Here is an 18162-nt window from a genome sequence, read left to right as displayed (position 1 = left end):
CGGGGGATGGTGATGAACAGGGAGGCCTGGCGTGCTGCGATTCATGGGGTCGCAGAGTCGGACATGACTGAGCGACTGAACTGAACTGAACTGAAGCTTCACTATGGTAGATGCCAACACCTTGATTTACAGCTTCCATAAGCACGGATGACTCTATGTTGCTTTGAAGCTTCTTGGAATCCTGTTCCTTCTACCAACCTCTTCTCCCTCCGCCTTTCTCTACAGCCTCTGTCCACCTCCACCCAACCACTTCCACAAAGTGAGAGTTAGCACAGGCTTCATAGTACCTTCTACTTTCAACCCTATGATACCCATTCACTTTTTTTCTTGAGAGTATGGACCCAGGGTCCCTGAGTACACCCAAATGGTAACTAGCCACTGGAGGTAAAAAAGGCTCCCTAACTAGATGAATGTATCATATATATCACACCATAACCAACTTACCCTAACACTGCTGAAACCTGTTGTCAAGAATTATTTAGGGATTGAGATTTTATCCTGCTTGCTAGCTGACAAGTTAGCCTGCCACAATTTCAAGGATGCTGGTAGATGATATGAGATGCTTTGGTGACAGACAAAGGGCAGTTTATTACTCACAGTAATAACAGTACCCAGAACATCAATATTTTGGTGCCAGTTTTCTAAGCCCTGATTCCCAAAGAGTGACACAACAAGGGCCAGGTAACTTCTGCACACTCCACACTACTGGACAGGAACCCTGAGCTGAGGGAAACTGAATCTTTTGTAATGGACAATAAGCATCCCTGCCTTTTGTCTCAGAGGGAGAGATTATCTTTATTAATGCATGCATGCTCAATGACTCAGTTGTGTTCAATCCTTTGTGACCCCATGGACTGTAGAATAATGGAACAGAAAACCCACCAGGCTTCTCTGTCCATGGGACTCTCCAGGCAAGAATACTGGAATGGGTTGCCATTTCCTTCTGAAGGGGTTTCTACCAACCCAAGGAGCAAACCTGGGTCTCCTGTGTCTCCTGCATTGCAGGCAGATTCTTTACTGTCTGAGCCACTGGAGAAGTCCCCTATCTTTACTAGACTGTACAGTAAACATGTCTGCCCTTTATTCTGGAGGGAGACATCACCTCTGTTTTCCAAGGCTGTGAGCAAACTTGCCTTTTGCTCCAGAAGAAGAGACTACCTTTGTCTTCCAAAGCTGTGTGCTATATCAACATCCTTGAAAAGATAATCCAGAACAAAGAGCAGTCAGTGTCTCTGCTTGCAAGATTCACAGAAATGCAAGATAACCATGGAGGAATGTCTGTAAACTGACTTAAGCCTGGGAATCTACTCTAGGAGCAAAGACAAAAGAAGAAAAAGCAAGCAGAGCAAACTGAGGGTCTAATGGTTCAAGAAAAATTGGCTTGTGTAACCTGTACCATAATGGAGGCATTTTATTATAAAGATGTCAAGCAATCTTCCTCATATTTTCTGTAGCACTGAGAATAGTGCCTTTTCCCAAAGTCTAGAAATACTTAGAAATTATTCATTCCTTATTCATTAAAGAACATTTAATGAATATCTTTATGTGCCAGTAACTGTGTTGAGCTCTGTTCCATTATTCTACTAATCATCTTTTCATTCTGTTGAGGGGAAATTAACTAAAATCATTTTTATCTTCTTTTCTTTGTAGCAATTTTTAATTACTTGCTACATTAAATTAAAATAATAAAACTGTAAAATTAAAACTGGCCTAGAATATTTTTAAATGTACTACATAAAAGATGATATAATTTTACTGCAAAAAATTATACTTCAATTAGCCCTTAATTCATGCCACTGAAAACAGTATGCAAATTATTTAATCATTCAAGATTAGACATTTAGAACAAATTGCATACTTGAACACCCTTATAAAAGCATGGGCATTCCAGGTACTTTCACAAACCATTATATATCTCTTTAAAAATACTTATATTTTTAAGTATAGCTGACAGCTTTTAAAATATATAAGATTTATTCAACAGCCAAGAGTTTCTTCAGGAATTCCATCTATCTTGCATGTGTACTTTATTATAGAAATTCAAATAAGCAAATTAGTGCTGATTTCTCTTTAGTAAGACTTCAAATAGGAACCCTATATTTTTCTAAGTGGGAAGAACTGGCCCACCCATTAAACTTTTAAATAATAATCATTATAATTATCATCATACTCCTAGGATATGCTTTCATATATTCTTCTCATTTAATCTTCAATAATTGCACGATGCAGATAATGCATGAAATACAAATACTCAGTTTATGGATGAGAAAACTCAAGATGGTTAAGTGACGTGCCCAAGGTTATGCACTCACAAATGGCAGCAAGCCACTGTGAAAGAGATGATGGAGCCACTCTTCCAAAAGAACAGCTTCTCTCTTCCCTAAGAGTTTGTTTCTGGAGAGGGCCCATTTGTCAGTGGCAACAATTCCCCTCTTCAGAGTCAACACCACTGCATCAGCTGTCCCTCCTTGCAGAGCTTTCTTATGTTAGGTCCCGCACTCTTCTCCCTAGATGGTTCTTACAAGAAGCCAGGGGACTGGCGATTCGTTTCACAGTACACCTGTGGCAGATTCATGTTGATGTATGGCAAAACCAATACAATACTGTAAAGTAATTAGCCTCCAATTAAAATAAATAAATTTATATTTAAAAAAATAATAAAAGAAAAGAAGCCAGGGGAGTTCCTTGTGGTAACAAGAGAGAATCTGGACCATCCACGGGTTGAAAAGAGAAGGCAGATCTAACACTAAACAAGAAAATTTTAATAACAATTTAATCACAATTCCATGTTAATCAAAAACTAATGTAGGGCATTTGAAAGATAGTCACACATGAGAGCTTTCACAAATATTAGTAGGATCTCTCAACTGTGTCCTTTGGGGACTGAAATTTCTATTTATTGGTATTTGTATAGTTATAGTCTTTCATGATAAATGGCAGAAACCACCAGTAGGTTGTTCTTCTGAATATCAAAGAAATATGCAAGATGCCATGTCTTTGGCACATGTTGAAGAGCACCTGAGATCAAGGTATATAACATGACAAAATGGAAAGTGAGAAGTGTTAGTCAGTCAGTCATGTCTGACTCTTTGGGACCCCATGGAAAAACAACAACAAAAGTACTGTATCTGCCCTGAAATTTTCAGATGTTTATTTTCTTAATTGGCCCATAAAGAACTTTTCAGCTCTTCCTTATCTTCATATTTTACATGTCTTTCTTTTTAAAGGTCCTGGTCTCTGATTATATTCTACAAGCTTTAACTTTCTAACATTTCCCTGTGGTTTAGATCAAAATGATGATATATTCATTTATGTTGAATGTGTTTTCATTTCGTTCAGTTGGGAATTGCTTTAGATCTTTGCTCATACTACTAAATTTAGCTTTTAGGAATTCACCTTCAAGAATTAAGACTCCAATCTCTTACCTCTAACTTAAGTGTGTTTAGTTCATTTTAGTAACACTGCAGATGAATATACAAGTGGAATTGCCACTTGTCATGTCCGGCTCAGCTGGTAAAGAATCTGCCCGCAATGCGGGAGATCTGGGTTCAATCCCTGGGTTGGGAAGATCCCCTGGAGAAGGGAAAGGCTACCCACTCCAGTATTCTGGCCTGGAGAATTCCATGGACTGCATAGTCCATGGGATGGCAAAGAGTAAGACACAACTGAGCGACTTTCACTCTCACTTTTCATATCTACTAAAGTTTATATCCTAACAATATTAAGACCACTCATTGTGATCAGAAATGACAGAGTATCTTTTCCTCTTTTCTTCACTCCTTCACTAAAATTAGCATTTCACTTTAAATTTTATAAAACATCATCTTTGTGGAGTTTGATTTCATGGGAATAACTTTTTAAATATAGTTGGCCTGATACTTAGTCTTACAGCAAAAGAATAAAAATTTCTGAATTCTGTATCTCTGATCATTATCCTATGCATCTCCCCTTAGCCACTGAATGAGCCCCAAATGATGGCATGTTGGGTGTTCTGTCCTCTTGCATTACTACCTTCTTGCCTAGTTTTCCTCACACATTCTATATCTGCTCCCAAATACCTCCCAACTCCTCTCCTACTGGGGCTTCCCTGTGGCTCAGAGGGTAAAGAATTTACCTGCAATGCAGGGGACATGGGTTTGATCCCTAGGTCAGGAATATCCCCTGGAGAAGGCAATGGCTACCCACTCCAGTATTCTTGCCTGGAGAACTCCATGGACAGAGAAGCTGGCAAGCTACAGTCTATGGGATCACAAAGAGTTGGCCACAACTGAGTGACTGACACTGTCCTCACCACTCTCCTACCTCTTCACCTCATGCTGTTCCTTCTGACTAACATGCCTTCCTCTTCTATCTTTATCTGGAGAAACTTTTGAGATACTATTCAAATGCCTTATCCCCTAATGGATACTGGTATTTCCACCTCTGACTCCTCAAAGTACCTCATATAATTCATGATGCCTTTCCTTTTTCACTCCCTCCTTTTCTTTCTTCCTTTCTTCATCAAACTTACTGAACAGCCACCATGCACCAAGCACCTATCTTCACAGACAAATGGCTTACCTCCACTCCTAAATTTTACTCAGCTCCATTTAGTGACAATTCCCTCCCCAAGGTCTACCCTCTGGGGCTGCTAGATTTAGCAAATTGAAAAAGATGAGATGCCTGGTTAAACTTGAATTTCAGATAAATAATGAATAATTTTTAGTATAGGTATGTCCCATACAATATTGGGGGGTGGTGGGGCATAGTTATACTAAGAACTTCAAATTTAACCAGGTATCCTGTATTTTATCTGGCAACCTTACTATCACCCCACCAGTCTACTTTATGGGATGTATATTTAGATACAGCACATGCCCAGTATAAATAAATGCCTTTTATTTTGTGATTACATTTGCCTGATTCAGGTAGATCATCTTAAAGTATAAAATATAAATATATATAGTACACATTATAGTACATCTATGCTTTATATACAGATATATACGTATGAAATACTACCCTGTTGAAGAACCAATACAAATCATTAGTGGAGATCAATATTCTTAACCAAGGATACACTGAGAATCAAGTAGAAGTTATTCCTTGACCCCAGGCCTACAGAATCAGACATTCTGGGGGTGGATCAGGAGATTCTGATGATGGCACTCCAGTGAGAACTGGTACAGACCCTACCGGAAACTCATGGCATATTTTTAATGGTTATCCTTTCTTTACACTAGATTAATTTGGACTTGGCAGCATCTGACAAATAATTGTCCTGTTAGACAATCAGAGGTAAAACTATTGGGATTAACCTGACATTCTTGGCTTGGCATCACATTGTTTTAACTATACTCCAGCAGAACAGCAACAAATTCTGTAAATATAATGCATCTACCCAAAAGAGAATGATGCCCTGGCAAGGAATGAAAGCAAGTCTTGACGTGCCTCAGTGACTTGACTTTTCACATACATCTCTCTGCCAACAAGGATTTGTGAATATGTTGTTCTGATGAGGAACTTCACAGAATTGAATGCTTACTTTGGCACCATGCTAAGGGATGCCTCTTTGATTTCTGGCTTATTTCAAATTCCCCTCTCCTTAAAAAAAATTACACAATAAAAGAGGCAGCTAGAAAGGGAGGCTATAATTCATCCAGGTGCACTCATTTCTGAATGGTCGGCTCTACTAAAAAAAAAAACTGGTGCATCTAACCTCCCAGTTCATTCAGAAAATATCAAAACCCTATGGAAGTAACAGGAGCACTGTCAGTGCCCAGCACCTAAATGTGACCCTTAACCTCTTCAAAGGTTCCATATGTGCAAAAAAGCAGTCCCAGGCCACTCAAAGGGCAGATGAAAGAAACACTGCCTACCCATCCCACCGAGCTTGAGCCCCTGGCTCAGTATACTCACTTCCCCCCTCCCAATTGTTTAATTTAGGAAAGCTTGAAGAAGACATACAACGAATTTGCAAAGTATCCTCTGTCCTAACAGACCTTCCTTAACAAGAATCATATTAAATATTTCAAGAGAGACTGCTCTGTCTCTGAATGAAGCCTGATGATACAGCAGTTATTTCTGTTTGTTTTCCACAGGACTTGTGATAGCCCGCTAGGTATCTCCACTTTGCTAACAAATTCAGCCTTGTTACATATCGTGATTACTATGTATTCTGTTCATACCATTTGATATGTCTCAATTAGGGAAATGTCCTGATCAGAGTGAGCCAATCAAAATTCTGAAAGAGACTTTAAAGTTGTCTTTTCCTAAGGTTCACCCCCTCCCCAAGTCTTTATGAACAACATTCCCTCCTATTAGATAAAAATTATTTTCAAATCAATCATTATAACTACCTTCAATTTGCCTTTGGAATCTGCCTATGTGAGATTTAAAATCAAGAGGCTTGGAGAATCAAAAAGTCTTAATAAAAGCCTTTCCAAGATCCTCATAGAGGTTACATTTCATTTTTCTTCTTGAAGTTTAATAAAACTAAGATTCACTGGACAGGGGCCAGTGAGCTACAGATAATATGAACTTTTGTCTTAAAGTAATAATAAAAACATAATGCAAGTCACGAATGCAGGTTCAGGATGTCCTATGACCTCCAGTCCATCACTTGTGTAAATCTTATGTCATGTGAGGAGGTAATAAAAAAGTAAGCAAAGCTTAGTTAGGGAATATCAGAGTAAAGCATCTAAGTGAAAATTTACAAGAAAATACTTTTTTTGCTAAAACAATAACATCACTTACTTAAACAAATGAACTTAGGCAAAACAGATGTTCATGGAAATTAAAAGCTATAAATTTTCTTAATATTTTGAAATAAGTATTTAAATGTTTTCTAACACATTATTGTCAATATTTAAGAACTGCATTATATATGTTTTAAATGACCATAAATAGATCTATAAATATATGATATTGTTTATATATGGAATCTAAAAAAAATAATACAAATGAACTTATTTACAAGATAGACGTAGAGACACAGATGTAGAAAACAATCTTACAGTTACTAGATGGGGGAGAGAGAGAGAAATTGGGAGGTTGAGATTGAATATATATATTACTATACATAAAATAGATAACTAATAAGAACATACTTAGCACAGGGAACTCTACTTAATATTCTGTAATGACCTGTATGGGAAAAAAATCCTTAAAAAGGAGTGGATATATGTATATGTGTAACTGATTTGCTTTGCTGTATACCTGAAACTAACATAACATTGTAAATAAATTATACTTCAATACAATTTTTTTAAGTATAAAGTTCTCTTGTTCCTTTACAAAATAAAATGTCACACTTCAACCTTAAAAGTTGTGAAAATCTTTTCTTAAATATCAAAGCATTTCTGTTTTCTAAAAGATTCATCATTAAGCCATAGATTCTCCAAATAAATGACACAACAGAAAGAGAGAGAGGATCATTGCCTACCCCAGACAGGGTAGTCCTCTGACCCACTTGTACCTTGTCCTAAGTGTGTGAACCTCTCTGCCAGAAAATTATTTCTCTTACTGACCGGAAGAGGAAATTAGTCCTCTTCTGACCCCCTATATCCTGTCCATGAGGAGACAGAAAACTAGATCACCCCTCCCCCACAGGACAGCCCTTTAGATTCCTTAAGACATTCATCAGGCATACTTGAGTCTTCTGTTTATGGGTAAACGTCCCTTTTCACTATTATCTCTTACACATGACCAATCATCCGTGCTTTCATTATCATAGTTGCTCTCCCTTGAAGGCACCCAGAACTTGGCACCATTCCAAGTCAAGGACTTCTGCACACAGAAGAAATCAGTCACCTCCCTTGACCTCTGCCATGATTCTACTAAAGCAACCAACAGTTAGCTTCTCTTCACATCAGAGAGCTAATTCTTGTCTGGCTGAAGTGGAATATGGATAAAGATGACTGGTATATGTGGGGCAAAGCAGCAATAGCCTTCTCTTGAAGCACTATGAAAGCCTGTACTTAACAGGGCTGAAGATGAGGAGCCAGTGGTTGAAGCAAATGGCAGTGAATTCAAGAAAGGAGAGAGAACCTCAGACTGGAAGTGGCAGTGGAGACCAGTCTTCTCTGTTCCCCTGAGGGTGTTGTGAAGGAAGTAATGTGGTCATAGCAAAAAGACAAAAAATAGTTTGAAGAACAGAGACAAAGACAGAGGAGTGTTTGCTCATACTAGAGCAACACATGAAAGGATACAATGATGACAAGACAAGTGAGTGACATGACCAGTGCTGAGGTATGAGGCATAGAAAGCTGGTAAGTTACCATCAGAAACTACAAGGTAACAGAACGTTTATACTCACCATTGTCAACAAGTTAGATACCCAAGCAGTAGCATGGAGTCTTTAAAAAAGCTTGAGAAAGTAGTACATAAAGGCAGTAGTTAGAAGTGAAAGAACCAAAACTCTGATTTAAACAGATACCTTGAGGCAGTCCACTATTTTTCAACACTGGTTCATTTACTTCAACTGTGTCATCTTCAAGGTAGAAGTAGATTTTATAGCATCTTATTCTATAGTTTTCTTGACTCTTATCAGGCACTTCATCTTCTAAATAGGCATCAAATGATAATACCTGTTGGAATCATAATTAGAAACTAAGAAATGAAAAAAAAAATTCAGCAAACTTAAAATCAACAAAGCCACTGCCTATATACTTTTTTTTTAATGTAAAGAAAACAGTTGAGGAAATGTTTGCAGAAAGACATTCTACACATCAGCTATGAGAATGCATATACAATCTAGGTTTGTTGCTGTTTCATTACCATCCAGTTAGAATGAGGAAATGATATTCAAACAATAAATCCATCATTCAACTCTACCATAAATTGAACTAGAAGCTGTCTTTGGAACTTCACAGTGTGATTCTGTATGTATGTGTTACAGACAAAATAATATTCTTTCCCAGAAGATGAGTATAAGTTTTGTCATTTTTCTCTCATTAAAAATAATAGAAAGCTATCTTGGTTTCCCTGGGGGCTCAGATGGTAAAGAATTCATCTGCAATACAGGAGACCCGGTTTGATCCCTCAGTCGGGAAGATCCCTTGGAGAAGGAAATGGCTACCCACTCCAGTATTCTTGCCTGTAGAATTCCATGGACAGAGGAGACTGGCAGACTACAGTCCATGAGGTCACAAGAGTCGGACACAACTGAGCAACTTCACATACACACATCTTGCTTCTAAGGATAAAATTATTCTGGTTTCTGGTCCTGCTGATGGCTTGTCTTGAGGGAATTCAAACAGGCAGAGCTGAAATTCTTCCAGTGCACTGGAGAGCCCACCCTATACTTGTCTTCAGGAATCTCAAAAAGCCTAGCTCAATGTCAGACCATTTCAAGCTTGGCCTGGGGCACAGGCTCCGTCAGAGTTCCACTTTAATACTTTCTTTGCTCTCATTTTTCTCCAGTTTTTATAATTAAAGGAGTAAAAGTTAATTCTGCATATGTTGTAATACCAAGTTAATTCAACACAGACAATATATGTGAGTGAGTCTGTTAAGCACAATCTAACCTCTAGGGGTGGTCAGTGACCCTAATTAGGATTACATGCTCCAGGACTGTTTAGCAAATTTCCATCAGAAGCCCACACTTCAGAAGTAGCTCACAAAATGCCTCAGTAATTTATCTCTCATCAACAGAAAAGGCTTTGCTAACTACCATAAAGAATATTAGAAATGAGTTTTAGTTACTGAAATAATCATATTCAATATGAATGGATCAGTTACAAATACTGATCAGGCACTGTCTTTACCAGATAAGGTTTTAGGAATCTAGTGAGCCCAGACATCTATACCTTTCAGGTATCTATACTGGTACCTTTGGCTTCATTATAAAATGGTCCTACATTCAGTTGCTTTCTTAGGGAATTTATCTGGCCTGATTTCAGTTAGAAAGTTAGCCAAACCCAATACTAAAAGGTTGTCATATTTGTGTTGAGTGAACATTTCCAGGTGTTGCTGGGTGGGTACAGGGTTTCCTTCTGTGATGATGGAAATGTCTTGGAATTAAATAGAGGTGATGGTTGTACAACACTGTGAATATATTAGATGCCACTGAACTGCACACTTTAAAATGGCCAATGATTAATTTTAAGTCATATAAATTTTACCTCAATTTTTAGAAAAAGATGTGAGATGCTGAATTATATTGAACACTAAAATAGTTAATGTTATATGAGTTATATCTCAATTTGTAAAGGTATGGGGAGGAAGATGTTGCTGGAACACCTAAAAGGACAAAAGAGCTGGGACTCCATCAAGCTTTCAGTAGAGATAGTGAGAAGGAGCAAGATATATCTGCTACCCTAGAATGTGCCACTTTAGCATATGGATTATTTTGAACTAAGGATAAGCAGAGCCTAGCAGACACAGGAAGAACGTTTTACCTCCCCTTTAACTGCATAAAGCTTCCCAGGTAGCTCAGTGGTAAGGAATCGGTTAGGTAGGTAGAATAGGGAAAAGGAATCCAAAATGGCAGTGGCAGACTGGTTCCAAATAGGAAAAGGAGTACGTCAAGGCTGTATATTGTCACCCTGCTTATTTAACTTATATGCAGAGTACATCATGAGAAACGCTGGACTGGAAGAAACACAAGCTGGAATCAAGATTGCCCAGAGAAATAACAATAACCTCAGATATGCAGATGACATCACCCTTATGGCAGAAAGTGAAGAAGAGCTAAAAAGCCTCTTGATGAAAGTGAAAGAGGAGAGTGAAAAAGTTGGCTTAAAGCTCAACATTCAGAAAACGAAGATCATGGCATCTGGTCCCATCACTTCATGGGAAATAGATGGGGAAACAGTGGAAACAGTGTCAGACTTTATTTTGGGGGGCTGCAAAATCACTGCAGATGGTGACTGCAGCCATGAAATTAAAAGACGCTTACTCCTTGGAAGAAAAGGTATGACCAACCTAGATAACATATTGAAAACCAGAGACATTACTTTGCCGACTAAGGTCTGTCTAGCCAAGGCTATGGTTTTTCTAGTAATCATGTATGGATGTGAGAGTTGGACTGTGAAGAAGGCTGAGCACTGAAGAATTGATGCTTTTGAACTGTGGTGTTGGAGAAGACTCTTGAGAGTCCCTTGGACTGCAAGGAGATCCAACCAGTCCATCCTAAAGGAGATCAGCCCTGGGATTTCTTTGGAAGGAATGATGCTAAAGGTGAAACTCCAGTACTTTGGCCACCTCATGTGAAGAGTTGACTCATTGGAAAAGACTCTGATGCTGGGAGGGATTGGGGGGCAGGAGGAGAAGGGGATGACAGAGGATGAGATGGCTGGATGGCATCACTGACTCGATGGGCATGAGTCTGAGTGAACTCCGGGAGTTGGTGATGGACAGGGAGGCCTGGTGTGCTGTGATTCATGGGGTCGCAAAGAGTCAGACACAGCTGAGTGACTGAAATGAACTGAAAAGACAAAGAAGGGAAAAGCCCGTGAAAATAGAACAAAAGGAGGTCTGAGGACCAGAGTGAAGCCTTCAGGTAGAACAAACAGCACTCCTGGCTAAGCCCAATTTGCATAGGGCAGGCCCAGGTGGAGGAAAAAAAACATATAAAAGGAGGAGCCAAAGCGCTTTCTCTCTTTCTCTCCCGCATGCATGCGCTCTTTCTCTCTCTCTCCCTCTCTTACTCTCTCTCTCTCCCCCTCCCCCGCACACTCCTCCACTCTCTTCTCTTCAAGTCTTTGGGTTGGCATGCCCTCACGCTTTGAGGATGGACTCTCCTGCTATCTTCTAAATAAAATAGAGCTGTAACACTGATTTGCCTGAGAGTTATAACACGGTATATCCAAGACCTGAGAGCTGTGACGCGCCAAGGGCTTTAATGTCCGTCCCTCCAAATCTTTGTTGTGACGTGACAAAGAACCGAGGAACGTACACTCACATGACAAATCCAACTGCCAAAGCAGGAGATGTGGGTTCAGTCCCTGGGTCAGGAAGATCCCCTGGAGAAGGAAATGGCAACCCTCTCCAGTATTCTTGCCTAGAAAATGCCATGGACAGAGGAGCCTGGTGGGCTACAATCCATGGGGTCACAAAGAGTCAGACACAACTTAGTGATTAAACAACAATAACTAACTGTCTAAAAGAATTTAGATATGAAACCTGCACCAGGAAGAGAGTTACTACCAGAGAAAACCTTTTCTATCAGAAAGCCTTATCAGCATAGCATGGCAAACATTTGTTTACCAAACACTAGCTCTTCTCATTTTCCTGCAAATGATTTTCCTTCTCTTTGAAGCCCCAGACCCCTGTCCAGTCTCCTTAGCTCCGAATGGTATATAAGCAACAAGAACCCGACTGCTGACATCTCATATTTTTATGGGGCTCCCATGTGTACAAAATTTCTTCTTCTTCCATTAATCTTTCATGTATCAACTTAATTATTAGTCCAGTGTGGTGTTAGAGAAGACTCTTGAGAGTCCCCTGGACAGCAAGGAAATCAAATCAGTCAATCCTAAAGGAAATCAACCCTGAATATTCATTGGAAGGACTGATGCTGAAGCTGAACCTCCAATACTTTGGCTACCTGATACAAAGAGCTGACTCATTGGAAAAGACCCTGATGCTGGGAAAGATTGAAGGCAGAAGGGATGAGATAATTGGATGGCATCACTGATTCAATGGACATGAGTTTGAGCAAACTCCGGGAGATAGTGAAGGACAGGGAAGCCTGGCATGCTGCAGTCCATGGGGTTGCAAAGAGTCGGATAAGACTGAGCAACAACCAGTGAAAGAATCTAGAAGGGAAGAAAGGAAAAGTTATCTACTCCCATAGTAGTATTCACTTTGAAACTTTCTTTTCTTTGCAAAGTGTAGAGGAAAATGTAGGAAGTGTAGGAAAGTGTAGAGAGCATATTCATATCCCACCTACCTCTATGTATTGAATATTACTGGTATAAATTTGTACATGACCAAACTGCCAGAGATCAGCTGACAACACTATCATATATATTATCATTATTTATCAAATAAATGATGCATTGAAAGAGAATAAAGATGCTCAACAGAAACAAAGAGAAAGAAAGATATTATTTTAGGTTGGACTATATTTCTATAAGAGGGATAGACTGACAGTTCATGTTCTGGCCCCTTGAGAATACAGGACTGATGAACTCCAGCATGATATGTAGAGAGCAAGTCAGAGAAGTAGAGATTGAAGGATAGAAAAGGAAGAGGGAGAGAAAATGGCAAAATATGATAGCAAAATAGATGCCAAATAGATTAAAAGTGATCTCACAAAGGTGAAAGAACTAATTGCAATGGAACTTGATGTACCAGAGAATCCAGAGAGAAAGCTCTAAAATAAAAATTGCAAGAAATGAAAATTTATAGAAACATAATTATGATGCAAAGTTTTATCATAATTTATGATGTCAAGCAGAGACTAGATAAATAAGGTCTTAGAGGCTGGCTATAATTTTCTTGAAAACCGAATGTAAATGTCATTTGGCAGGGTGTGTGACCTTCCATTCCCCACAGGCCTTCACAAGCCCTGTATTATATAAGGTTATGTGCCTGATCCCTGAGGCATTCAGATTTTTGATGCTAGTTAAGAGGATATAAAATTTGAAATGAATTGGCTTTAAATGACAGATATATGATATTTCCTCCTTATAAAGGAAAAAATTTTAATATTAATATTTCTGAAATCAGAGTCATATTAAAGTTAAAAGAAACTTAAAGCAGTCATGAATGCATTTTAATAAGGATTTAATAAAGCACCTAGATGCAACTTGAAGTAAGGCATAAATTTAACCTTGTGGGGAAGTAATTCTATTTTATTGTCAATTTCATTCTTTGCTTTGCATTGCATATCTCAAATAGCTGGATGTTAACATCAATTTGGATTCCTAATTTTCACTTACAATGTTTTCTAAATATTACTATCTGATGTAGCATTGACACAAAAATAATTGTGTAGAAGATTGTCCATCGTGTTCTAGGCAATGCAATCATAAGGCAAAACAATACTCTAATCTCTCAGAATAAATTACAGAATTTTAAAAGATGGTGAAGTTAGTATGAACAATGCATGAGTTATAAAGGCTATTACCCAGGAACCAAACATCTAATTGTCTAAAACTTACAGTTGAATTTTTAGAGAAGATGTTAGGAAAGAAAGAAACACTGATAATGTTCAGACTTTAATGGAGAAGTACTAAAGAAGGTGTATAACAATAAGGATCAATGCATGCTATTAGAGGTTAGTAGACAAAAATTTGTGTACATTTAATGCAGTGTTGTTTATTCTTCCTGAAAAAGCTGTTATTAAATCAATGCTTTCTCTTGTGATTATGGAATCATAGAATTAAGAAAATAAATTGTAACAAATTTTGCATTGTGTATATTAGATGGCTCCTTTATACAGGACAATAATAAATTTAATGAAGTTTATCATATGTGAAGGGGAACAGAATAAGTCACCCTAAAATATGCCTCTTTGGAATAAGAATTATCTTGAGCTTATTATTTTTAAGAAACAGCAAGATAAAGGAGAAGCTCTGAAAGCTGAGAAAAAGTCATTCTTGTAAGGGACATTTGGGGCTTTCCAGATGGTTCACTGGGTAAAGAATTCGCCTGTAATGCAGGAGATACAGGAGATGCAGGTTGAGATAAGGGCTGGATCCTTGGGTCAGGAAGATCCCCTGGAGAAGGAAATGGCAACTCACTCTAGTATTCTTGCCTGAAAAATCCCATGGACAAAGGAGCCTGGTGGGCTATGGTCCAAAGGATCACAAAGAGTTCAAAACCACTAAGCATGCATAGTTTGGTGGTGTTGTTGTTGTTGTTGACAAGGGACATTTACAATGATAAGGGAAATCTCCATTGGTAAGGGTATCTCCCTCTCTGTGCCAGGAAAAGAAAGACTATATCTAAAAAGCAAATCTCTGGAAACTTAACAATGGAGAAAGCATGAACTTAAGTCTGCATAACAACTGCAATGTCCTTTACTGTGCTTTGCCTGATAACCTCCCATAACTGGCTCACCCTGAGGCAGGAGACACATGGGCCCCGCCCAGGGTAAAGCAATTGGTGATTCATTCTCTATTGACTCCAAGACAAGAATAGCAGGATAATTAAGGGAGGAGGCTGGGCCATGCCCAGACCACATATCTCTCATTCCTGAAGTCAGGAGACCACACATGAGCAGAAAAGTTCATTAAACTTTTAAAGTTCATAGAGGAATGATGCTAACTAATGCCAGCCTACCCATTCGTCTTTTTGGTAAAATCCATCCTGGTTAAGAGATGCATGTGCACAAATGGAAGGATCCTGAGATATACCAAATATGGACTGTGAACCAGGCAAATCAAAATGATTGGCCAAAGAAAACCTGGAAGAAATACCCCATAAAAGTGATTTAAACTGCCACGATGGTGCAACTCAGGGCATCTCCCTCTGAATCTGCCCATGTCTACCCACATGTACTATACTCTTTTTCCTCCTAATAAACACTTTACTTACTTCACTATTTTCTGTTTCTGTAGAAAATTCTTTGTATAAATTCTGCAAAGGCAAAGGGCCAGGGCCCTTGTTGCTCACCACTGGTCTAGTGGCTGGGATCTGGTGCTTTCATCACCAAATCCAACCTCAGTCTCTGGCTGGGAACCCAGGCCCTTCTCCAAGCAGTTGCAGGGTGAGGGCACCTGAGGTCACCCCCACCCCCAACATCTTTTGCCTCTAGCTGGAGCTAGTAATTAAGGTTGTGGCTTGGGCTATTTGGGAGAGTTACTCAGTTTTCCTAGTATATCCCATGTATACAGGAGATAAACATGCTATTAAACTTGTTTGTTTTTCTCCAGTTAAGCTGTCTTTCATTACAGGAGGCATCTCAGCCAAGAACCTACAAGAATACTGAATACTGGAGTGGGTTGCCATTTCCTTCTCCAGGAGAGCTTCTCAACCCAGGGTTCAAACCCGTGTCTCTTAGGTCTCCTGCATTAGCAGGTGGGTTCTTTACCACTAGCACCACCTGAGAAGCCCCATACAGGAGGTAAACATGCTATTAAACTTGTTTGTTTTTCTCCAGTTAAGCTGTCTTTCATTACAGGAGGCACCTCAGCCAAGAACCTAGAAGGGTAAAGGGAAAATTATTTTCCTTCCCTGCACAGGCTAATTTACAAAAAATTCTAATAAATTTGAAACACAGAAAATAGCCATCAATCATCAATACAACTAAAAATATATCATGTAACTATAAATATTATCACCCCCAATTATTATGAGGTGAAGAAATTTTAAAATACAAAAAATAAGTATAAAATTTAATAAAATTTAGAGGTACAAATCTGTAAGATACAAGCAAACCTATAACCTTGGGCAAATTACTAGATTTAGACTATAACGTAAGAGAATTTAAAGACAGCTAACTCAGGTAAATGTACTAACTCAGTGATTCGCAGCCTTCTCAGCTTCTCATTAGGAACTGAAAAAAACAAACACCATACTCAAGCCTAAATAAATTAAATTGAAATCTTGGAGGCAATTAAAAAGGTCATTAGTATTTTTTTAAAGCTCTACAAGTAATTCTGAAATGCATTCACTATGAGCAATGGATTGAACAAAAATATTTGAAAATTTGTCATTAGGAAAATAAAGCAAAAAAGGATAAAAGCACTGATAGACATATTTAACAGGAAAAAACAACTGTAATAAGAAAATCCAAAAGAGATTTTTTAATAAATAGGTAAGATTCTAGTGTGTGGATGTGTGTGGGGGGGTGGGAATTTCCTTTACCCTTCTAGGTTCTTCTGACTGGTCTAAAGAATTAAACTGAAATGAGAAAAATTAACAGGAAAAAAAAACAAATTTTATTATGTACATATAGGGGCTTCATAAGAATATAAAGCCCAAGGACATCAGGCAGTTAAAGTTTGTATGCCATCTAAGAGAAAGAAAGACGTAAGGGTTTAGGTGGCTTCCCCTGTGGCTCAGCTGTAAAAGAATCCACCTGCAATGCAGGAGACGCAAGTTCAATCCCTGAGTTGGGAAGATCCCCCAGAGAAAAGCACAGTAACCCACTCCAGTATTCTTGCCTGGAGAATCCCATGGACAGAGGAGCCTGGTGGGCTACAGTTCATATCGTTGCAAAGAGTTAGACATGACTGAAGCAACTTAGTATGCATGCATGCAAAGGGGTTTAGGACTTCAAAGAGGAGGAAGGTAATTCACAAGAAGATGAAAAAAGCAAATGTCCTGTAAACAAACATTTGCTGGGCCATACAGAAACAATGGGACACTGTGAGGAATTTTAACCAACACTTTGCTAGATTTTTCCATCTCCCTTCAAGGAATAGGTCCTCTTATCTAAGTTCTTTTACTCAGTTGGGGGAAGGTCAAAGGTTCTTCTTGAGTCTTTTGGTCCTTGACTGCTTTCAGCTCAAAATAAACTTTATGCCAAAGGTGGCAAATTTTGCTCCCTGCACTAGCAAAGATAATAAAGAAAGACTGTAATAACATAAAATCAGAAATGTAATAGTGTATTACAGAGAGATGTAATAAATTATAAGATAGATGTTATCTTATTACAAGTCATTCAAGCTTTTACGAAAATAGATTTTAAAGCCACAATTAAATAAGTGATTTTCTGTAAGAATTGTGAAGTATCAAAACACAATAGCCAAATGAGAAATTTAAAAATTACCAAAAAATTGCCCCAACAAAGGCTCCAACCAGGATGATTTACTAATGGATTCTTTCAACCTTTCAAGGAAAAGAAAATCACCACTTTATATAACTCCCCTAGGATAACAAAAACGCTGGAAAGCCACAAAGGAATGCCTAACAGACAAGCCATGAAAAAAGTTAACTCTGGAGCAACAGTTCTCACCGTGGCTTCACATTAGAATCACCTGTAGAGCTTTATAAAATTGTGATGTTTGGGCCATATCCACATCTATACACACCCACACACAATGAAATCAGGATGCCTCAGACTGGGCCCAGGTATAAGGGATTTTAAAGCTCCCCAAATGATTACAGTGTGCAAGCCAAGGCTGAAAACTACTGCTCCAGAGCAATTTCACTACTTAGTGATTTATAGAGCAAAGATCCTAACTAAAATACAAGCAAACAAAATTCAGGAGTCCATAAGAGTTATAAGCCAGCTACACAAAAAGCAGCATTTTCTTCACAGATGCAAAGATGTTTCCAAATAAA

At 38.5% G+C, this 18162-nt stretch overlaps 1 protein-coding gene across 1 annotated transcript in view; it reads right to left on the bottom strand.

The window, feature by feature from the left end:
• Window positions 1–18162, bottom strand: part of EFHC2 (EF-hand domain containing 2) — a 220788-nt gene that overhangs the window by 124572 nt on the left and 78054 nt on the right. The window contains exon 3 of the mRNA XM_040266147.1: window positions 8417–8567. Coding sequence (XP_040122081.1) covers window positions 8417–8567 — 151 coding nt within the window. The remainder of the gene's footprint in view (window positions 1–8416; window positions 8568–18162) is intronic.

This window comes from Oryx dammah, unplaced genomic scaffold (genome assembly GCF_014754425.2).
Source record: "Oryx dammah isolate SB20612 unplaced genomic scaffold, SCBI_Odam_1.1 HiC_scaffold_23, whole genome shotgun sequence".
NCBI classification, from domain to species: Eukaryota; Metazoa; Chordata; class Mammalia; order Artiodactyla; family Bovidae; genus Oryx; species Oryx dammah.
Note: the sequence above shows the minus strand (reverse complement) of the source record. Positions and strands in the feature narration are given on the sequence as shown.